General features: G+C 48.6%; 2 protein-coding genes across 3 annotated transcripts in view; both read right to left on the reverse strand.

The window, feature by feature from the left end:
• Positions 1-1,403, reverse strand: part of LOC120928118 (butyrophilin-like protein 3) — a 67,285-nt gene extending 65,882 nt beyond the window's left edge. For both annotated transcript variants that reach the window (XM_040339231.1, XM_040339229.1), the window contains exon 1: positions 1,336-1,403. In XM_040339231.1, the coding sequence (XP_040195165.1) occupies positions 1,336-1,387 (52 nt within the window). In that variant the 5' untranslated portion in view covers positions 1,388-1,403. The remainder of the gene's footprint in view (positions 1-1,335) is intronic.
• Positions 1,404-11,515: 10,112 nt separating this feature from the next.
• On the reverse strand, positions 11,516-12,043 carry LOC120928394 (putative uncharacterized protein FLJ45035). The gene has a single exon (XM_040339492.1). The coding sequence runs from the start codon at positions 12,041-12,043 to the stop codon at positions 11,516-11,518; it is 528 nt and encodes a 175-aa protein (XP_040195426.1).
• Positions 12,044-24,364: the final 12,321 nt, after the last annotated feature.

Consider the following 24,364-nt stretch of genomic DNA (forward strand, 5'->3'; position numbering starts at 1 on the left):
CAGTACATTTGCACCTGCAGGGCGGAAGTCTGGGCTGATTCAGGGACTGGGCTTTGGTAGTGGGTCGGCGTAGCTCAGGGATCACGCCGGGGCGCAGTTCTGAGCATGTGCAGATTGGGGCATTTACCCCTGGATGTCACTGAGCATGTGCGGTCTAAGATGCGCCCCGGCGTGACCCCTGCGCCACGCTCCCCGCTTCATTAGCATAGGGTGACTCCCAGTTGGCCTTACCCCGCCTTACGCCGTCTAAAATCCGCCCCGCTGGGGCATCGTAGACAAAAAAAGTTTCTTGAATCACCTAACTGCCTCTCCGCGCTGGACCGGTGTAGTCTAAAAATGATGCGCCACGCCGGTGCAAATCTGCACCATTGTACATGAATCTGGCCCAGTGTTTGAAAATCCGACGGACTGTTTAAATGTTACATTTTAAAAGCAGCAGCAAACCTGCTGACCTTACATGCTTGCTAATGTGACAGAACACCTCTGATTTTCACATTTAACTAAATGTGAAAATCAGAGGTGTTCTGTCACATTATTAAAGGGGTGGTTCCCCCTTAAAAACAACATTTTTTTATTCCACTGCCCCCCCACATTCCATCACGATTAATGCTCTTAATATTTTTTTCCTGCTGTACATACCTTAGTACAGCATCTTCACCCGTGCATCCGGGTTGCGGGTCCCGCGGGAGTGGGCGTTCCTCACAGGCTGTTGATTGACGTTTTCCCCAAAAACGAGCTCTCCCCCCCGTCGCGTAAGCCGCGTCACGATTGGCGAAAGGAGCCGAACGGCGATGCACATGCGCAGTATAGCGCCGACTCGCCGTTCGGCTCCTTTCGCCAACCGTGACGCGGCTTACGCGACGGGGGGGAGAGCTCGTTTTTGGGGAAAACGTCAATCAACAGCCTGTGAGGAACGCCCACTCCCGCGGGACTCGCAACCCGGATGGACGGGTGAAGATGCTGTACTAAGGTATGTACAGCAGGAAAAAAATATTAAGAGCATTAATCGTGATGGAATGTGGGGGGGCAGTGGAATAAAAAAATGTTGTTTTTAAGGGGGAACCACCGCTTTAAGCATGTGAGGTTTGCTGCTGCTTTTAAAACTAAACAGTCCGTTGGATTTTTAAATACTGTATTTATGCACATAAGCTCAGTTTTGTGTTGAAAATAACTATAAAAAAATATATGATCGGACACACACAGCAGGACACAGCAGGGCTTCACCTGTCAGTGATTATTGTGGGGTATGATGGTGTCCCCGTAGTGTGTGTGTGATGACAGGGGACACAGTGTGGAGGGGAGGAATGTGTCATATACTCGCAATGTATTAACTACCGTATGTGTTCTGCTCTCGTCCTCGTCCAGTGCTGGTGATGCCGAAGAGCATCCTCCCCCGTCCCCCGTCCAGGAACACAATAACAAACACTCGGCCACCCCCCCCCCCCCCCCCCCCCCCCCCGGGCTCCGCAGCACTCCTCCTCCCTTCACACATGGCTCCGGCCAAAACACTAACACACTCTGCCTGCTTGTAACGCGCCCGCTGATTGGTTTGGAGGCAGGGCAACTCTGGGTCGTCGCTTCTGTTCTGCATCCTGATTGGCCGAGTGCTAGCGCCTCCTTCTTTCTTGTCAGTCAGTGTACTGCAGTGAGAGGAGGCTGAGGGAGCTCGCAATGTACGGATCATACGGATCACATGTGTGCCGATCCGAATAGGTTGATCCGTGCGGATCACGGATCAATGACGATCCGTTGCACCCCTACGTACGATCGTACGATAATCGGAGATTTCGAGAGCCGATCACGACAGTTCATCCGATATTATTATCTGATCAGACAAATACAAACATTTTCCAGATCAGATTTTCGTTTAGTCAGTATTGTTGTCGTCCGAAAATACAACACAAATACATTACAACACGTCACATCACTTCCCGCTTTTTTATTCTGTCGTATGGGAAATTTCCGTAACTTTAGTATCCTCTCCATTTTCGATATGTGACTAGCATGCAAGAAAAAAAATAAACGATCTGTCGGCCGGTTTTCGGATGGCGTGTATGAGGCATCACACGTTTTGGTTTCACTTCTGTTTCTCATCACTGCAGTCTGTTCAGTGGTTTCACATTCTACCTTCTATCACCCCCCCGGAATTCCTGCTCTGCCGAGGATTTCTCTTCAGAGGTTTGCTGATTCATGTGGTTACCCAATATGTATTTATTATTGAATATTTATATTTTATTATTTATATTTAATTATTAATGTATTTTATATTTGTGTATATCTGTGTGTATATATATATATATTGATTGTTCCTACCTAAAGAAGGGCACAAACCAGTTATTAGCCCAAAACGATCGATTTGGAAATATCTAATGTTTGTATATTTGTATATCATTTTTTCTATTTACAAGAGAGAGAGAGTAAAGAGAGAGAGGGTAAAGAGAGAGAGAGAGTAAAGGGAGGGAGAGTAGAGAGAGAGAGAGAGAGAGAGAGAGAGTAAAGAGAGAGAGAGAGAGAGAGAGAAAAGAGAGAGAGTAAAGGGAGAGAGAGGGAGTGTATAGAGAGAGAGAGAGAGAGAGTAAAGAGAGAGAGAGAGTAAAGAGAGAGAGAGAGTAAAGAGAGAGAGAGAGAGTAAAGGGAGAGAGAGAGAGAGAGAGTAAAGGGAGAGAGAGTGAGTAAAGAGAGAGAGGGAAAAGGGAGAGAGAGGGAGAGTAAAGAGAGAGAGAGAGAGTAAAGAGAGAGAGAGAGAGTAAAGAGAGAGAGAGAGAGTAAAGAGAGAGAGAGAGAGTAAAGGGAGAGAGAGAGAGAGAGAGAGAGTAAAGGGAGAGAGAGTGAGTAAAGAGAGAGAGGGAAAAGGGAGAGAGAGGGAGAGTAAAGAGAGAGAGAGAGAGTAAAGAGAGAGAGAGAGAGTAAAGAGAGAGAGAGAGAGTAAAGAGAGAGAGAGAGTAAAGGGAGAGAGAGGGAGAGTATAGAGAGGGAGAGTATAGAGAGAGTAAAGAGAGAGAGAGAGTAAAGAGAGAGAGAGAGAGTATATATATCAATATATATATATATATAGAGAGAGAGAGAGTAAAGAGAGAGAGAGAGAGTAAAGAGAGAGAGAGAGAGAGGGAGAGTAGAGAGAGAGAGAGAGAGAGAGAGAGAGAGAGTAAAGAGAGAGAGAGAGTAAAGGGAGAGAGAGAGGGAGAGTATAGAGAGAGAGTAAAGAGAGAGAGAGAGAGAGTAAAGGGAGAGAGAGAGGGAGAGTATAGAGAGAGAATAAAGAGAGAGAGAGAGTAAAGGGAGAGAGAGTAAAGGGAGAGAGAGGGAGAGCAGCGAAGTTTGGGGTCCTGTCACCAGGGCTGGTGCAAGGATTTTTGACACCCTAGGCGAAACCTCATTTTGCCGCCCCCCACTTTGGCTCTGCCCCTGACTCCACCCCCTTTGCCCTTGTAACACATGTGACTTGACACATACACTGACCTACCTGAAAAGGGCCAGTGCTAGCCAATTTTGTGCCCTAGGCACGACCAGCTAATTGGGGAGGAGGGAAGAGGGGGGCTAAGAGAGAGGGGGACTGAGAGGGCGGCTGTAAGAGAGGGAGGCTTTAAGAGAAGAGGGGTTGAGAGAGTGGGGGCTGAGAGAGGGAGGGCTGGCTAAGAATGAAGGGAAGGCTAAGAGAGGAGGGAGAGCTAAAAGAGGGGGCTGAGAGAGATGGGGCATGAGAGAGGTAGGTAGGAGGGAGGGCGGGCTGAGAGAGAGAGAGAGAGAGGTAGGTAGGAGGGAGGGAGGGCTGAGAGAGGTAGGTAGGTAGGAGGGAGGTAGGTAGGAGGGAGGGAGGGCTGAGAGAGAGAGGTAGGTAGGAGGGAGGGCTGAGAGAGAGAGGTAGGTAGGAGGGAGGGCTGAGAGAGAGGTAGGTAGGAGGGAGGGAGGGCTGAGAGAGAGGTAGGAGGGAGGGCTGAGAGAGAGGTAGGAGGGAGAGGGGGGCTGAGAGAGAGGGAGAGGGGAGCTGAGGGAGAGGGGGGCTGAGAGAGAGGGAGAGGGGGGCTGAGAGAGAGGGAGAGGGGAGCTGAGGGAGAGGGGGGCTGAGAGAGAGGAAGAGGGGGGCTGAGAGAGAGGGAGAGGGGAGCTGAGGGAGAGGGGGGCTGAGAGAGAGGAACAGGGGGGCTGAGATAGAGGGAGAGGGGAGCTGAGGGAGAGGGGGGCTGAGAGAGAGGAACAGGGGGGCTGAGAGAGAGGGAGAGGGGGGCTGAGAGAGAGGGAGAAGGGAGGCTGAGAGAGAGGGAGAGGGGAGCTGAGGGAGAGGGGGGCTGAGAGAGAGGAACAGGGGGGCTGAGAAGAGGGAGAGGGGGGCTGAGAGAGAGGGAGAAGGGGGGCTGAGAGAGAGGGAGAAGGGGGGCTGAGAGAGAGGGGGTGTTAGGAGAGTGGGGGCTGAGAGAGGGAGTGCTAAGAATGGAGGGAGGGCTAAGAGAGGGGGGCTGATAGAGATGGGTGGGTTGATAGACAGGTGGGCTAAGGGGGGGCTGAGAGAATAGGGAGGGGGCTTAGAGAGGGGGGGCTGAGAAAATAGGGAGGGCTAGGAGAAAAGGGAGGGGCTTAGAGAGAGACGGGGGTTGAGAAAATAGGGAGGGCTGAGAGAGGGGGGATGGCTGAAAGACAGGGGGCTGAGAGAGAAAGGAGGGGGGTGGCTGAGAGTATAGGGATGGCTGAGGGTATAGGGATGGCTGAGTTTATAGGGGTGGCTGAGGGTATACGGATGGCTGAGGGTATAGGGAGGGCTGAGGGTATAGGGAGGGCTGAGAGTATAGGGAGGGCTGAGGGTATAGGGAGGGCTGAGGGTATAGGGAGGGCTGAGGGTATAGGGAGGGCTGAGGGTATAGGGAGGGCTGAGGGTATAGGGATGGCTGAGGGTATAGGGATGGCTGAAGGTATAGAGATGGCTGAGGGTATAGAGATGGCTAAGGGTATAGGGATGGCTGAGGGTATAGGGATGGCTGAGGGTATAGGGATGGCTGAGGGTATAGAGATGGCTGAGGGTATAGGGATGGCTGAGGGTATAGAGATGGCTGAGGGTATAGGGATGGCTGAGGGTATAGGGATGGCTGAGGGTATAGGGATGGCTGAGGGTATAGAGATGGCTGAGGGTATAGGGAGGGGGCTGATCGAGAGAGAAGGACTGAGAGGGGGGCTTAGAAAGAGGGGAGGGGGCTTGAGAAAGGGAGGGGGAGTTGGGGGGAGATAAGAGACTCCTAGCCTTGTCCCTGCAGTCCCACCTCTGTCCCAGTCTCTGTCTGCAGGTGTGTTTGACGACAGACAGTACCTTCCATGCAATGATGTCAGTCTCCTGCACAATCCGTCCAATTCCAGTGGCTCCCGCAGGCTCAGCAGCCTGAGTCCTGCCCGTCCTCTGTGCCCCCAGTGAGCGGCGAGCCTGTCAGCTCCGGTCCTCACATCAGAGCATGCGGAGGAACTTGGAGCAGTCCATGCTCTGGAAGGCAGCATGGGGTACGCTGTGCCCGCTTGTCTCCTGGGGAGGCGGGGTCAGAGGACGAGGTCAAGGAGGAGGCGGTGTCACGGTGGAGCTCTTCTCCCGAATCCCGGGCTTATCTGCGTTTGAGTCGGCTGGCCCCTCGCTGTTCACTGCCATTATAGCGATGGATGCCCAGCCGCCCACGCCTCCCCAAGGGTGCTACTGATTGCCGCGCAGCCACACACATGGTGCTTGACAGCCGGGTAGAGGATGAGGCACATTGATATGCTCCAGGCACCCTCTCCTCCCAGTGGAGTGTAGTTAAGCCAGCGGCCGTGGCTGCGCTCTAGGCGGCAGTGCGCTCTAGGCGACTGCCTAATCTGCCTAGTGGTAGCGCCGGCCCTGCCTGTCACCTACCCAGACCAATCCAAATGGGACCCCAGCCAAACAGAAATATTCCATCTGGAATTTTGCAAGCACCTCCTCCAAGTTCATCGGAGCACCTCCAACAGTGCTTGCCGGTCCGAGCTGGGCAGATTTCCCTTACTTCTCGCAGTACAGAAGAGGGCGCTATCATACTGGGACCACCTACAAAACAGCAGTCCCAACTCCTACCACCATCAAGCCTTACTGGACAGTAAGAACCAGTCCAAGCCGTGTGGCCTGCAACAACTCATCAACACCTTGTCTCCCCAAAACTCTCAGCAATGCGGCCTGACAAAATCTCAAATAAAAATCATAACTTATAACTCCAAAGAGAAACATGTTGGAGAATGGAGACACGCAATAACAAACTCCAAAAAACTAACAATTTACCAGTCACTGCAGAGAGAATACAAACTGGCCCCGTACCTGGAGGTGCTACAAGACCCCAAAGACAGACAATGAGCCGTACAGACTGAGCGCCCACAGCCTGGAAATGGAATTAGGGCGGCACAGACAGACCTACAAGCCCAGGGAGAGCAGACTGTGCCAGCAATGTGACCAGGGGGTCCCTGAGGATGAGGAACACTTCCTGCTACAATGTGACCAGGGGGTCCCTGAGGATGAGGAACACTTCCTGTTACATTGCACCAAGTACTCATCAGTGAGGGACACTCACTTCCAGAGACTCTCCGCTCTCATCCCGGACTTCAATTCTACAGAAGAGAAGAGGAAATTCCAAATTCTACTGGGAGAAGAGGAGCCAATGGTGAAGATAGCTGCCCAATATGTGACCGCGTGTCACAGACTGAGAGGGACATGAGAGACATTCCCCTTTATATTACCCCCCCTTCCCCTTTATATTACCCCCTTCCTCTTTTTCTTGCTTTGGCAATGCTAACATGTATTTGGTCCTGCCAATAAAGCTTATTTGAATTGAATTGAATTGAATTGAATTGTATAGAGAGAGAGAGTAAAGAGGGAGAGAGAGAGTAAAGAGAGAGAGAGAGTAAAGAGAGAGAGAGAGAGTAAAGGGAGAGAGAGAGGGAGGGAGAGTAATGAGAGAGAGAGTAAAGGGAGAGAGAGAGAGAGGGAGAGTATAGAGAGGGAGAGTATATAGAGAGAGAGGGAGAGTATAGAGAGAGAGTAAAGAGAGAGAGTAAAGAGAGAGAGAGAGAGGATGTAAAGAGAGAGAGGGAGAGTAAAGAGAGAGAGAGTAGAGAGAGAGTAAAGAGAGAGAGGGTGTAAAGAGAGAGAGGGAGAGTATAGAGAGAGAGTAAAGAGAGAGAGGGAGAGTATAGAGAGAGAGAGAGGGGGAGAGTATAGAGAGAGAGAGAGAGGGAGAGTATAGAGAGAGAGAGGGAGAGTATAGAGAGAGAGTAAAGAGAGAGAGAGAGAGGATGTAAAGAGAGAGAGAGGGAGAGTAAAGAGAGAGAGAGTAAAGAGAGAGAGGGTGTAAAGAGAGAGAGAGAGAGGGAGAGTATAGAGAGAGAGTAAAGAGAGAGAGAGGGAGAGTATAGAGAGAGAGAGGGAGAGTATAGAGAGAGAGCGAGGGAGAGTATAGAGAGAGAGAGAGTAAAGAGAGAGAGGGTGTAAAGAGAGAGAGAGGGAGAGTATAGAGAGAGAGTAAAGAGAGAGAGGGTGTAAAGAGAGAGAGAGGGAGAGTATAGAGAGAGAGTAAAGAGAGAGAGAGTAAAGAGAGAGAGGGAGAGTAAAGAGAGAGAGAGGTAGTATATATATATATATATATATATATACATACACATATATATATATATATATATATATATATATATATATATATATATATATATATACATACATACATACAAGCGATGTCTTGAAATAAGAGTAGCGTCATGTCACATCTGAGTATAAAAGAGAAGAGAGGAACCTCTAATATACACTATACACACGATCATTTTTTGGCATGAAAAAGGACAAAAAAAAATTCGAGCATGCTGCATTTTTTAACGTCGTTTTAAAAAATGAAGTTTTTCGGGTTGTAAAAAATTATCGTGTGTGGGCTAAAAAGACGTGAAAAACCCGCGCATGCTCAGAAGCAAGTTATGAGACGGGAGCGCTCGTTCTGGTAAAACTACCGTTCATAATGGAGTAAGCACATTCATCACGCTGTAACAGACAGAGAAGCGCAAATCGTCTTTTACTAACAAGGAATCAGCTAAAGCAGCCCCAAGGGTGGCGCCATCCGAAGGAACTTCCCCTTTAGAGTGCCGTCGTACGTGTTGTACGTCACCGCGCTTTGTTGATCATTTTTTTAAAACGATGGTGTGTGGGCAACGTCGTTTTTAATGATGAAGTTGGAAAAACTTTGGGCCAGATTCACAGAAGAGATATGACGGCGTATCTCCTAATACGCCGTTGTATCTCTGAGAGTATCTATGCGCCTGGTTCATAGAATCAGTTACGCATAGATATCCCTAAGATCCGACAGGTGTAATTGACTTACACCGTCGGATCCTAGGATGCAATACTTCCGCCGCCGCTGGGTGGAGTTCGCGTAGTTTTCCAGCGTCGGGTATGCAAATGAGGTTTTACTGCGATCCACGACGGTTTTCGCGTTCGTTACGTCATCGTTAGTAATTTTTTTCCCGTCGCAAAGTTAAGCCTGCTATTTCATGGCTTAACTTTAGACAAGCATGGCCGTCGTTCCCGGGTCGAATTTCAAATTTTTTTTTTTTTTGCGCAAGACGTCCAGGAATACGAACGTACGTTACGCACGTCGCCGTTCAAAAAAATTACATCACTTCACGCAAAGCACGGCGGGAATTTCAAAACGGAGCATGCGCAGTACGTCCGGTGCGGGAGCGCGCCTAATTTAAATGGTACACGCCCCATTTGAATTAGGCGGGCTTGCGCCGGACGCCGCCGCCGTAAGTTTACACGCAAGTGCTTGGTGAATCAGGCACTTGCGATGAAAACTTGCGGCGGTGTAACGTATAGACGATACGTTACGCCGCCGCATTTATATGTGAATCTGGCCCTTTGTTTTTTGGACATGCAGAAAAATGATCGTGTGTACGCGCCATTAGTGTAGCAATATGGTTACATGTAATGAAGGGACAACATTTAGCAACTTATTGCTACACTTAGAGGCGCCTCTCTTCTGTTTTATACCCTGTAAAAAAAATGCTTTGATATACAAGTGCTTTGGATTACAAGCATGTTTCTGGAATTATGCTCGCAAACCGAGGTTTTACTGTAATTTAAAATCTTGCTAGAAATAAATGATGGTGGAGCTTTGCTAAAAATCATGCTAATTCTTATTTCTTCAGATTAAAAGAAAAAACAGAAAATCCGAGCTCATTGCCTAATCACCACAACCGTGTAACTGAAGGCAATTAGACTGAACTTTACAAGAACATTTTCCCAGAGCTTAGCAAACACTGTAAACCACATAACAGCTCTCATATACCCGTATTTATTCGAGTATAACGCGCAAAATTTTATACCCAAAAAAAAGTTCAAAGTTTGGGTGCGCGTTATACTCGAGGACTTTTTCCCCCCCGCCGCTACCGCCGCCGCACACGCCGCTGCTACCGCCGCCGCACACGCCGCTGCTACCGCCGCCGCCACCGAAGCCACAAACGCCGCTACAACATTAATCACGCGGCGCGGGGGAACATTAGACAGCTTTCGTTTGAATAGCTGTTTTCCCTGCCGCGCGTAGACACTCCCCCTTGGACGGATCTGTCCAATCGCGAACGAGGGGGAGTGTCTATGCGTGGCAGGGAAAACAGCTGTTCAAACGAACGCTGTCTGTAATGTTCCCGCGCGCCGCGTGATTAAAGGTAAGGGGGCATGGCTGGACATACAGGGGGCACGGCTGGACACATGCAGGGGGCACGGCTGGACACATACAGGGGGCACGGCTGGACACATACAGGGGGCACGGCTGGACACATACAGGGGGCACGGCTGGACACATACAGGGGGCACGGCTGGACACATACAGGGGGCACGGCTGGACATACAGGGGGCACGGCTGGACATACGGGGGCACGGTTGGACATACAGGGGGCACGGCTGGACATACAGGGGGCACGGCTGGACATACAGGGGGCATGGCTGGACATAAATGATTTTTGGCAATTACAATGATTTTATACCGATTTTTAATTGAAAATTAGGGGTGCGCGTTATACACGGGTGCGCGTTATACTCGAATAAATACGGTATATAGTGCAGTCGCCATCTGCTCCTATTAGACATTCGGGTCTTCCCCTTTACTCTGCTCATGTTTCTGTTCAACTTTCTATCTTAGTGTGCAGCAAACCACTCACCAGAACATGAGGACCTTGAGATAAAAAAATGTCTACATACGATAGGGACTTGTCCTACATTGCACTTCCTTGTTAAACTCAAACAGCACAGAAACGAAAGGACAGCAAAGTGTAGTATGTATAAAAACTAGTGCTGTCAAACGATTAAAATTTTTAATCGCGATTAATCGCATTAATGTCATAGTTAACTCACGATTAATCGCTCTAATTTATGACGAATTTCCCCACAAATATCGCACAATTCTGCAAGTGATTATAATTTATTATCGCTGTTTTCTAGCTGATCTAAAACCATTTTTGACATAAAGGGACACTTTTGGACAATCTACAGTTTTTCAGGCAGAAAGAATAGTTTTTATTTTATAAAAGAACATGTAGAACACTGGGCAGACCACTAGGGACAAGGGGTGTGTGTATTTTTTACATACAGTACTGTAATCTATAAGATTACAGTATACTGTGTGTATTGTGTTTGTTTACTTTTTTAAATTTGGCGCCGTTCTCCGCTCCCGTGCGTCGTAACGTCGCAGGGAACGGAGCTCGGCGGCACACAGGCACTGTGAATCGAGCGAGGAGGACCCGCCGAGCGAGGAGGACCCGCCAAGCGAGGAGGACCCGCCAAGCGAGGAGGACCCGCCAAGCAAGGAGGACCCGCTCGATCACACAGCGGGGTGGCATCGCTGGATCCAGGGGCAAGGTGAGTAACTTGCCTGTGAATCCAGCGAGAAGGTAAGCCGCGCCGTGCCGCTGCACACTCTGCATGTCCTCCCCGAGGGCTCCTGCGTTAATCGCGCGATAAAAATATTGACGGCGTTAACATGGGTTTGCGTTAACGCCGTTAATATCGCGTTTAACGCACAGCCCTAATAAAAACCAAGAAGTAGAACCCTGCACCAATCCAATCACTTCCTTCTTCCCATGGTCTCTTCTCATCTAAGATTCTCTGTGTGCCCCCCCCCCCCCCCAGGCCACTCCATCCTACAAGTTTCATCAGGGCCTTGATCCCACCATAAGCTTTATAGACCTTCACCAAACTGGGCCTCTGCCGACATGGACAACTGTACTTACTGAGAACTGGGCAGCAATGGAAAACCCCAGACTGCCTACCACTGGTACACAAAGTCGTAAAGCTCAGAAATGTATTTCCAAGTTACAACACTGCATATGGGTCTGATCACCCATGCCAGGAATTATTATACAATAACTCCTGGCATTTTTGTATGATTATCCAATAATGCTGGGCATTTTTCTCTGATTGACCAATGATGACTGGCCTTTTTTTTTTACTAGTGCTCAATCACACGTGGCAATTTTCTCCCACTGACCCATTGAGCATTTTAATCTAAATTCCCAATAACACCGGGCATTTTCTACCATTATCCAATAACACCGGGCATTGTCTACCATTATCCAATAACACCGGGCATTTTCTACCATTATCCAATAACACCGGGCATTGTCTACCATTATCCAATAACACCGGGCATTGTCTACCATTATCCAATAACACCGGGTATTTTCTACCATTATCCAATAACACCGGGCATTGTCTACCATTATCCAATAACACCGGGTATTTTCTACCATTATCCAATAACACCGGGCATTGTCTACCATTATCCAATAACACCGGGCATTGTCTACCATTATCCAATAACACCGGGTATTTTCTACCATTATCCAATAACACCGGGCATTGTCTACCATTATCCAATAACACCGGGCATTGTCTACCATTATCCAATAACACCGGGCATTGTCTACCATTATCCAATAACACTGGGTATTTTCTACCATTATCCAATAAAACTGGGTATTGTCTACCATTATCCAATAACACCACGTGTACACCGTTCCCGCAAACCACCATAGGTGTACGCTGTAAACGCAAACCCTCATAGGTGTAAGCTATTACCGCAAACCGCCATAGGTGTATGCCATTCTCGCAAACCGCCATAAGTGTACGCCGTTCCCGCAAACCGCCATAGGTGTATGCCATTCCCGCAAACCGCCATAGGTGTACGCCGTTCCCGCAAACCGCCATAGGTGTACGCCGTTCCCGCAAACCGCCATACGTGTATGCCATTCCCGCAAACCGCCATAGGTGTATGCCATTCCCACAAACCGCCATAGGTGTACGCTGTACCCGCAAACCGCCATAGGTGTACGCCGTTTCCACAAACCGCCATAGGTGTAAGCTATTCCCGCAAACCGCCGTAGGTGTAAGCCAATACCTGAAACAGCCCTAGGTGTACGCTGTACCCCCAAACCGCCATAGGTGTATGCCATTCCCGCAAACCGCCAAAGGTATACGCCGTTCCTGCAAACCGCCATAGGTGTACGCCGTTCCCGCAAACCGCCATAGGTGTACGCTGTTCCCGCAAACCGCCATAGGTGTAAGCCGTTCCCGCAAACCGCCATAGATGTACGCTGTACCCGCAAACCGCCATAGGTGTACGCCATTCCCGCAAACCGCCATAGGTATACGCCGTTCCTGCAAACCGCCATAGGTGTACGCCGTTCCCGCAAACCACCATAGGTGTACGCTGTTCCCGCAAACCGCCATAGGTGTACGCCATTCCCGCAAACCGCCATAGATGTACGCTGTACCCGCAAACCGCCATAGGTGTACGCCATTCCCGCAAACTGCCATAGGTGTACGCCGTTCCTGCAAATCGCTACAGCTGTACATCGGCTCCTTTAAGGAGCCATAGCCACAGGCATGCCCGCAGCACAGCGGGGGAGCCAATGCTCGTGACTGGGGGCCGCAATGTCCCCCGGCCACCCGTGATTGCGGGAACGAGAGACAGAACGTTCTGTCAGGGGATTACAGCAAGATCATCTGTTCCTAGTGATCAGGAACAGCGATCTCTCTCCTCCCCAGTCAGTCCCCTTCCCCTACAGTTAGAAACACCTCCCAGGGAACACATTTAACCCCTTGATCACCCCCTAGTGTTAACCCCTTCCCTGCCAGTGACATTTACACAGGAATCAGTGCATTTTTATAGCTCTGAACGCTGTCAATGGTCAATGATCCCAAAAATGTGTCAAAAGTGTCTGAAGTGTCCGCCGTAATGTCGCAATCCCACTAAAAATCGCAGGTCACCGCCATTACTAGTAAAAAATAAATAATCAAAATGCCATAAACATATCCCCTATTTTGTAGACGTTATAACTTTTGCGCAAACCAATCAATATACACTCTTTGCATTTATTTAATTTGTTTAAATATGTAGAAGAATATATATTGGTCTAAACTGGTAAAGAATTAATTTTTATTTTTTGGGGGATATGTATTATAGCAAAAAGTTAAAAAATATTGTATTGCTTTTTTGTTTTATAGCGCAAAAAAAAAACCCAGAGGTGATCAAATACCACCAAAATCTCTATTTGTTGTAACAAAATGATAAAAAAAAATTGTTTAGGTACAGTGTAGCACGACCGTATCGCAAAAAATGGCCTGGTCGTGTGTGCGGCCCAGATATTCTACCATGAAGGCCGGATTCACACCGTCTCCTCTTACCAGTTCTAGAGATGTGTCTGCTGCAAAAGGTGGAAGAACCTAGAATATGAAATATATTTTCAGTTCTTTCACACTTTTTTGTTCTGTATAATTCCACATGTGTTACTTCATAGTTTTCAGTGTGACTCTACAATTTTCATAGTCATGGAAATAAAGAAAACTCTTTGAATGAGAAGGGGTGTCCAAACTTTTGGTCTGTACTGTATATATAGTGATCGTTCCTACCTAAAGACGGGCGCAAACCAGTTATTAGCCGAAAACGATCGATTTGGAAATATCTAATGTTTGTATATCATTTTTTCTATTTCCAAGAGAGAGAATATATATATATATATATATATATATATATACAGTATGTAGATAAGATAGATAGATAGATAAGATAGATACGATAGATACGATAGATACGATAGATAGATAGATAGATAAGATAGATAAGATAGATACGATAGATACGATAGATACGATAGATAGATAGATAGATAGATAGATAGATAGATAGATAGATAGATAGATAGATAGATAGATAGATAGATAATAAGATAATATAAGATAAGATAGATAGATAGATAGATAGATAGATAGATAGATAGATAGATAGATAGATAATAAGATAAGATAGATAGATAGATAAGATAAGATAGATAGATAAGATAGATAGATAGATAGATAGATAGATAGATAGATAGATAGATAGATAGATAAGACAGATAGATAAGACAGATAGATAGATAAGATAGATAGATAGATAGATAGACAAGATAGATAGATAGATAGATAGATAGATAGATAGATAGATAGATAGATAGATAGATAGATAGATAGATAGATAGATAAGACAGATAGATAAGACAGATAGATAGATAAGATAGATAGATAAGATAGATAGATAAGATAGATAGATAGATAGATAGACAAGATAGATAGATAGATAGATAGATAGATAGATAGATAGATAGATAGATAGATAGATAGATAGATAGATAGATAAGATAGATAGATAGATAAGATAGATAGATAGATAGATAGATAGATAGAGAGATAGATAGATAGAGAGATAGATAAGATAGATAGATAGATAGATAGATAGATAGATAGATAGATAGATAGATAGATAGATAGATAAGATACATATATAGATAAGATAGATAGATAGATAGATAGATAGATAGATAGATAGATAGATAGATAGATAGATAGATAGATAGAGAGATAGATAAGATAGATAGATAGATAGATAGATAGATAGATAGATAGATAGATAGATAGATAGATAGATAAGATACATATATAGATAAGATAGATAGATAGATAAGATAGGTAAGAAAGATAGATAGATAGATAGATAGATAGATAGATAAGATACAGATAGATAGATAAGATAGATAGATAGATAGATAGATAGATAGATAGATAGATAGATAGATAGATAAGATACATATATAGATAAGATAGATAGATAGATAAGATAGGTAAGAAAGATAGATAGATAGATAAGATAGATAGATAGATAGATAAGATAGATAGATAGATAGATAGAGAGATAGATAGATAGATAGATAGATAGATAGATAGATAAGATACATATATAGATAAGATAGATAGATAGATAAGATAGGTAAGAAAGATAGATAGATAGATAAGATAGATAGATAGATAGATAGATAGATAAGATAGATAGATAGATAGATAGATAGATAGATAGATAGATAGATAGATAGATAGATAAGATAGATAGATAGATAGAGAGATAGATAGATAGATAGATAGATAGATAAGAAAGAGGGAGATCTATATATATATATATACACACACACACACACACACAGTGTGGGGGGGGGGATATTTGTTCCCCTGCAGATTGTGTAATTTCCCCCCTTACATAGAAATGAAGGGTCTATAATTTTAGGTGTATTTTATATGATAGAGACAGAATATCAACCAAAACTCCAGAGAGATCACACGATACAAATGTTATCAATGGAGTTGCAGTTCAGTGAGTAAAATAAGTATTTGATCTCCAAGCAAAACACAGATGTCTATAGAGTTGTATATAAAATCCACTTTTTATCTATCAAAAAGTGTTTCTCAGAGCTAAACCTTTCATCCAATCTCTACATTTCTGCATTTGTACATTTTAAAAACCAATACAAAGGAATAGTTGTGGTAAAAAAAAAAGCCCTTGTAGATTTAATTGACCTTTTTTTTGGTTAATTCTCCTTTAAGTGGGTGTGTCAGGGGGCGTGTCCTATGCCTACATACGTATGCTAGTAGGCGTCCCTCACTCCTTAGTGGGTCATGCAATATGTCAAGCCACATCTATATTTAAAATAAACCCCACCCATTTTTCATTGGCATCCATTTGTTAGTGGGTCATGCATTATGTCAAACCACCCCTTATTTTTAATAACACCCCCCCCCCATTAGCATTGGTAACCACCACTTAGTGGGTCAAGCATTATGTCAAGCAACGTCCATATTTATAATAAACCACACCCATTTTTCATCGGTATTCACTCTTTGATGGGTCATGCATTATGTCAAGCCATGTTCTTATTTATAATAACCACGCCCATTTTTCATTGCCATCCGCCCATTGGTGAGTCATGCATGATGCTAAGCCACACCCATAACTATAATAAACCACACGCATCAGTCTCCGCCCCATCATGCAGTCAGTGAGGCCCGGAATGACAAACACAAAGGAAATATAATGCAGGGCCGGGCATGACTGGTGGTGGATGCAGGCAACCAAGGGGTTAAGGAAGGAGGTGGTAGCAAGGGAGGAGGCTGGGGACCAATTGGAAGAAGGGGGAGGAGTGGTATATAAGGGGGGCGGGGGCGGGCCACGTGCACAGCCCCGGGAAGGAAGCAGACAAGGAGGACAGTTTTTTTTCTCCCATCTGCACAGCAGCGTTTTCACTCAAAAGAAAATGCAGAAAATTGACTTATTTTTGGCAAAACTGCGCGCAGCAGCGGCGAATAGAGAACCAGGATGGCTTGAGGAGCAGATGGGGGCCCTTATTCCAGTAGAAGGGGGGGGGGTCGCAGGCCGCAGAGGTAGCTACACCACATGCTCGGCGGTCGCGAGCGCCGGATCGTTATTCCCCCGCAACAACTGCCAGGACCCAGCGCCATAATAGGAGCCCTCGGGAGGATCCGTCACCCCCGCCGGCCAAGCGCTCTCATGCTTCGGCCGGGGGTGCAGGTAGACGCAATACGCCACTCAATTTGGGCCCTGCGGGCGGGGCATCGGGCCGTAATGGCGCCCGTGTCTTGCCCAAAAAGAAGACAGCAGCAGGAGCGGGTCCCTCAGGAGCAGACGGAAACAAAAGGGGGGGGGCCCCAACCAGAGACAAGCAATGGAACGGCCGGGGGGTCCTCACGGATCGGGACCACCGGCTCCAGGTCAGCGGGGAGGCCGGATTCACTTGAAAGGCGGAGGGAGGTGTCCGGTAGATCCCAGGGACAGAGCGGACATTTTGATGCGTCCACGACCGGGTTGAGGGGGAGAGGACGACCCGCCGAGAGGCTGGGGTCTTCGGCCTCCAGGCTTACCGGGCCTGGGGGGCTGACGTCGTCGGCAACGCCGGTCTTGGAAGGTCGTTCTGAGGTGGAGTCATCGGGATCGGATGAGGAAGATCGGGTGGAGGATTCGCCAGCGGTGGAGCTTCCGTTGTCGGCTGTGAGGGATGCTCCTGGTCAGCCTGGTAAGTTAACTAATTTTACTTCTGGGGATGTTGCTGCTTTGTTATGCTCATTGTTGGGGGTTGGGGGGGGCGGGCCTCAGGTAACAGGGGGCAATGTGGGGAGTAATGTCCTGCCGCCTTCCGGGGGCCCCGGGGTGGCGGGGGTAATGCCTGCCGCCCAGGGTTCTCCTGGTGGGCTGCAAGAGTTATTGAGGGGTATGGGGGAGCTAATGCAACGTTTTGCCGGGGGGGGCGGGGTGGTGACGCCGCCGCAGGCTGCGCCCTGGTTGGGGGCTAATGCTGTGCCCCCCGTAGTGGTTGGGGCACCAGCCCTGGTTGGTGGGGAAAAGGGGGCGGCACCCGAGGGTGGGTCAGGAGACGCCGCAGGGGGTGGGAAGCCCGGGGGGGGGGGAAAGGGGGATGAGGTCAGGCTGGAAGATGCGGCGAGAGGGGAAATGTATGTATGCTTTGAGGGTCCACTGGGGTCCCATTTGAAACAGGAGGTCAAGGATAAGATAGAAAAGGGTGAGTATGTTGAAATTTTTTCCCTGTTGCCTTTAGAAAAATTCAATCTTGACAGGGTTAAAACGGATGGGATAAAAAAGGATGATGAGGAAAAGAGGAGGTATGGATTGATTCCCCGTACGTTTAGCAACTGGTTGCAAGCGTTTGCAATCATGGCCAGCGTCATTGGAGAGAAAAGCCCGGAGCATTGTTCGGCGCTTTTCTGCTACATGGACGCCATAGGGGAAGCACAGCGGGTTTATGGGGGAACGGGATGGCTGCGGTACGACGAGCAGTTTCGGCAGCGGCGGGCGGTTCGCCCGTTTCTGCGTTGGGACCATAAGGATATTAGCTTGTGGATGAGGATGATTTCCGCTCCCAGGACTAATACACCGTTTTTTCAGGGGGGGGCCGGGGGTACACCCACCTCTGGATCGCCGGCCGGGAAAAAATGGGGGGTGTGCTGGCAGTTCAACGAAGGTTCCTGCAAGTTTGGGGGAACCTGTCGTTTTAAGCACGAGTGCTCCGGATGCGGGGGTGCTCACCCCCTGTCACGGTGTTTTAAGAAGGGCAAGCGGGGGGGGGGACGCTGCTAGCAAAGGGGGTAACGCCAGTGAGGGTGGAAAAGATGGGACCTTTTCTAGATAGGTACCCGGATAGGGCGGCAGCTCGGCTGCTCGCGTCGGGGTTCTCCGAGGGATTTGTCATTCCCAGTTCTTTGTCGAAGGTGCCACCCTTGGCGAAGAATCTGCGGTCTGCCTTGGAGAATCCTTCAGTGGTATCGAAAAAACTAGCAAAAGAAGTGGAACTGGGCAGGATGGCTGGGCCGTTCACGGAGATGCCACTGCCGGATTTGGTAGTGTCACCTCTGGGGGTGGTGCCCAAGAAGGAACCAAACAAGTATCGCCTCATTCACCACTTGTCTTTTCCAAAGGGGGGGTCGGTGAATGACGCAATAGATCCAGAAGCATGCTCCGTGTCGTACGCGTCGTTTGACGCGGCGGTGCGGTGGGTGCGGCGTTACGGGAGGGGCGCCCTGATGGCGAAGTCGGACATTGAGGCTGCGTTCCGCTTGCTGCCGGTTCACCCGGACAGTTTTAGGCTTTTGGGTTGCCGGTGGCAAGAGGAGTTTTACGTGGATCAGTGTTTGCCAATGGGATGCTCGATTTCCTGCGCACTGTTTGAGACATTTAGTTCCTTCTTGGAGTGGGTGGTCAGGGACGTGGCAGGGGTGGATTCAGTTATCCACTATCTTGATGACTACCTGTGCGTGGGACCCCCGTCATCCAAAGTGTGCGCAGTCTTGCTGGCAACATTGCAGCACATTGCGGAGAAGTTCGGAGTGCCGCTGGCGGCCGACAAGACGGAGGGCCCGCGCACGGAATTGATGTTTCTAGGTATCATGATTGATTCAGAAAAAATGGAGTGTAGGCTTCCGAGGGACAAGGTTGAGAATCTCCGGATGGAGATTCGGGGGATGGTGGGGCAGGACAAAGTTCAGTTGCGGACGTTGCAGTCGTTATTGGGAAAATTGAACTTCGCCTGCCGCATCATCCCTATGGGCAGGGTCTTTTGCCGACGGCTGTCGGCAGCAACCGCGGGTGTTCGGGCACCGAAGCACTACATTAGGTTGACAAGGGATCTAAAAGCTGATTTACAGGTGTGGGACACATTTCTAGAGACATACAACGGGAGGGCCATTTGGATGTCCGGCCCCTTCAGCAATTTTGATTTGGATCTGGTCACGGACGCGGCTGGATCCACAGGTTACGGGGCCTTCTTTAAGGGAAGGTGGAGCGCGGAGGCATGGCCGGAGTCCTGGGTGGCGGCGGGTTTTGAAAAGAACCTGGTGCTACTGGAGCTATTCCCAGTGGTGGTGGCAATTGAGCTATGGGGGGCAGAATGCAGGGATCTGAAGATCAGGTTGAACTGCGACAACATGGGGGTGGTGCAGGTCATCAATCGTATCTCCGGTTCATCGGTTCCGGTGGTGCGGTTGCTGCGGCACCTGGTGTTACGTTGTCTTCAGTGGAATATTTTCCTGTATGCAGTGCATATTCCGGGGGTGGATAATAGGCTTGCTGACGCCCTGTCTCGATTCCAGTGGGACAGGTTCAGGGAGCTGGCTCCAGGGGCCGACGCGGAAGGGGTTCCTTGCCCAGGGTGGATGTGGGGACTTGCTTTGGAGCCGCAGCAGACTGGCTCAGGAGGTCGGTGAGTGGGCCGACGTGGACGGCATATGCTAAGGTATGGGCGGAATGGGCTGGTTTTAAGCGGTTGGCGGAGGTGGAGCGGGCAGACATGGAGATGGGCTGGTTAGTGGTGTATTTTGTGTCCAGACACATGGAAAAGGTGGGGTCAGTCTCTGCGTTGGAAAAGAAGCTGGCGGCCCTGGCCTTTTTGTTTAAACTGGAGGGGAGGGAGGATTTTACGAAGTCGTTTGGGTAAGGCAAGCGGTAAAGGGATACAAGAAGGGATGTCAGAGCAGTGATGCGCGGAGGCCGGTGACATTTTCCGTACTACGCAGAATTTTTGGGGTATTGGGGGAAGTTTGTTCGTCCGCATATGAAATACGGTTGTTTCGGGCGGGGTTTTCGGTTGCGTTTTTCGGTGCGTTTCGGGTGGGGGAGCTAGTAAGTCCCTCCAGGCGGGTTCCCGGGGGTTTATTGGTCAACGACGTTCATTTAGCAGAGGGCAAAGTGGTTTTTCGCCTTAAGCGCTCAAAAACGGATCAAGGGGGAAAAGGGGTGGACGTATCTTTGTATTCGCTGCCGGGTTCAGAGGCTTGTCCGGTAGGGGTGGTAAGGGAATTTTTTAAGGTACGCCCCAAGTTGGGGGGCCCATTTTTGATGCATGGGGACGGGTCTTTTGTTTCACGGTTTCAATTTACGGCCCTGTTTAGAAAATGTTTGAAAAAGGCGGGTTTGGACGAGCGGCTGTTTGCCTCGCACTCCTTCCGCATTGGGGCGGCGACCGAGGCGGCCCGGTGCGGGTTGGATGAGACAGCAGTAAAACGAATCGGGAGATGGGAATCTAGGAGATTTCGCTCTTACGTGCGCCCACACTTGGCGTTGGATTTGTGAGAGGTGTGGGATCAGGAAAAAAGGACCGGTTTATTGCAATATGTTTAGGGTGTGGATGATCATTGTTTATTTTGTTTTACAGGTGGAGAAAAGCCAGGCCTCGTGTGGATAATGGGGCATTCATATGTTTGTAGGGGGGCCAGGAGAGCAGATGCTAGGCCAGAAGGTAGGCAGTTGGGGATTTCCAGGCGGGAGGCAACGGTCAGGTGGTTGGGGATCCCCGGGATGGGTTGGAGCAGGGTGCTGTCTGAAGTGCAGCGCTATGCTCGGCTCGACCGACCTCCTGATGTGCTACTGTTGCACGTCGGGGGAAACGACTTGGGGATCCGGCCGATAGGGGACTTGATGACGGCAGTCAAGGCGGACGTCTTGACGTTGCGGGCATCTTTCCCGAGAATGCTGATAGTATGGTCTGACATTGTCGCGCGAACTACCTGGCGTATGGCAAGGTCAGTGGACCGGGTGAACAAAGGGAGAATAAAGGTAAATAAGGTGCTAGGGCGGTTTGTGGCCAAACATGGGGGGCTAGTGGTGAGACACAGAGAATTGGAGCTTAATTTGGGGCTGTACCTGCTCAGGGATGGTGTTCACCTAACCGACGTGGGGACGGACTTGTGGGTCCTGGGAGTGCAGGAGGGAATTCAGAGGGCCCTGCGGGTGTGGAGGGGCCCGTAAGGAAAAGGGGGGTTTCCCTTTCGGGCTGTGGCGGTGTCCTTGGTCTTTGATGGTGGCAGTTAACGGATGGAATGGAAATGGTTGGGGGGCTCATCGGTGGGATGGCTCCCCCCTTACGGGGTTATTACAGTGGAATGGTGTCCGCTGTAATACGGTGATGGTACACTGCAGGTTAAAGGGGTGTCTCAGAGCTGGGTCGGCTGGAGGCCGGTTATGGTAATGGAACGCAGTGGTGGTGGTGAAGGAAAAGGTTAACTGGGGTTTACCGTCAAAGACCAATTGGGACTGGTGTAAATAATAAAAGAGTTTTGATAAAATATTTGTTAATAATAAAGTTGGAATTGTTGGAAATTCCTATTTCACGTTTGGTTAAAAATATAATTTAATTTGGTTACAAAATAAAAATGGCTGTTGTGGCCAATTTACTCCAATTTTACTGTGTCAGTGTCCTTACTGGGTAAGAGGGTTAAGAGAAGGGAAAAGGGGGGTTGGGGTGAAAAGGGGGGAAGGTTAATAACAGGGTTGCAATATCAGACTACAATAGTCATGAATTGTCCAGATAATGCCATATGATAATATGATATGGTACAATAAAGACGTAGAAAACATAAAGCTATAAAAAAAAATATATAGAGCCATAATGATATAAAGAGAAAGACATCAAGCCATAAAAATAAAAATAAAGCCATAATACAATAAAGACCTAAAGAAATAGAAGAAAGTAAAGAAGAGTAACATTGTATCCTCATGGCTTCCCGTGTAGAAATGAAAGTGAAACTAACTCACCCTCCTTCTGAATGGTACTTGTAGACCGGGACTAAGGATAGAAACCTGAGATACTTAGTCCTGATTTATATAGTATATCTGCTTTTCTTTCACTTTCTATGCTGGAGGGGTTGTCCTTAGAACAGTGATTTCATTTCTTGTAAATGGAACTAAATTCCTCCAAATACCTTTATAGCAGGCATGTCTAAAGTCCGGCCCGAGGGCCAATTGCGGCCCCCGTTCCAGGTTTATTGTGGGCCCCCCTGGTAATTTGGATATATATTTTGTGGCCCTCAGCCACTGTGCCATCAATAGCTGCCACTGTGCCATCAAATGCTGCCACTGTGCCATCAATAGCAGCCACTGTGCCATCAATTGCCGCCACTGTGCCATCAAATGCAGCCACTGTGCCCATCAATAGCAGCCACTGTGCCATCAAATGCAGCCACTGTGCCATCAAATGCTGCCACTGTGCCATCAATAGCAGCCACTGTGCCATCAATAGCAGCCACTGTGCCATCAAATGCTGCCACTGTGCCATCAATAGCTGCCACTGTACCATCAAATGCTGCCACTGTGCCATCAATAGCTGCCACTGTACCATCAAATGCTGCCACTGTGCCATCAAATGCTGCCACCCAATACAAGTTCTGCAGGACACACAGCTGTGGCTAAATAGAAACAACAGGATCGTGCGGAGCTCAGTAACATGTAGCTGGTCGGCTGCAGTGTCTTCCTATGTTACCGATCAGCCTCCCCTCCCCTTAGTCTTGCTGGTTACTTTGTTTTCTTTTATCTGCCTATAACCTGACCTGCACATTGCCTGATCACACTGATAAGATCTCAGGAAGACGCTGCTGCCGCTGTTAACCATTTCAGCTCCTAATCAGCAATTTAGCCAGAGCTCTGCGCGTGCTGCGCTGATTGTTTGATTGTTTCTTTTTTATGGAGGATTTACTGCTGGATCAGGCTAGAAGATTCACAGACCCATTTACCACCTGAGGAACCCTTCACGCCGATATACGTCGTCGCGAGTGCAACGCTGGCGACACACTCGCGACCCGCGGACCCGATCGCTGCCAGTGTCCCACCATTTCAGTCACAGAAGCTGAAAAACGGGGAGAGGTGAGTGTTAACAAACCTTCCCGGTTCTTCTGTGTGGCTTGACACTGATCGTCTGTTCCCTGTTAAAGGGAACAACGATCAGTGACATCACATGTCCAGCCCTGCCCCCCTACAGTAAGAAACACAATGGGACACCATCTCCTGAATCAATCATGTCTGCAGTTTCTGACCATCGCCTGCGCTATGTCTGCAGTCTCTGACCATCGCCTGCGCTATGTCTGCAGTCTCTGACCATCTCCTGTACCATGTCTGCAGTCTCTGATCATCTCCTGTATTATGTCTGCAGTCTCTGACCATCTCCTGTGCTATGTCTGCAGTCTCTGATCATCTCCTGTACCATGTCTGCAGTCTTTGATCATCTCCTGTACCATGTCTGCAGTCTCTGAAAATCTCCTGTGCTATGTCTGCAGTCTCTGATCATCTCATTGCAGGGGTCTGTGCAGGGCTGGTGCAAGGATTTTTGACACCCTAGGCGAAACCTCATTTTGCGCCCCCCCCTTTGGCTCCACCCCTTTTTCCTGCCCATGTATACCCCACCTTTTTTAGATTGCTACCATTTTTTCTTGGGGGGGGGGGGGGGTCAGTCACTGAGCCTGAAGGTGGTGTGGGGCATCAGTACGGCGCCCCTGACTGATGTGTGCTCTAGGCTAGCGATATGGAGTTCCACCTCCATCAGGGCAGCTTATCAGTGGGAACCCCTCATAATGGGGCACAGCGGGTATACAGACCCGGGAACTCAGCACAGGGATGGTGGGAACCTCTCATAATGGGCACAGCGGGTGTACAGACCCGGGAACTCAGCACAGGGATGGTGGGAACCCCTCATA

Source organism: Rana temporaria, chromosome 2, assembly GCF_905171775.1.
Source record: "Rana temporaria chromosome 2, aRanTem1.1, whole genome shotgun sequence".
NCBI lineage: Eukaryota > Metazoa > Chordata > Amphibia > Anura > Ranidae > Rana > Rana temporaria.

Coding starts and splice junctions, on each gene's coding strand:
- LOC120928394 (XM_040339492.1), bottom strand. CDS start 12,043: ATGGTGGTTTGCGGGAACGGTGTACACGTGGTGTTATTGGATAATGGT.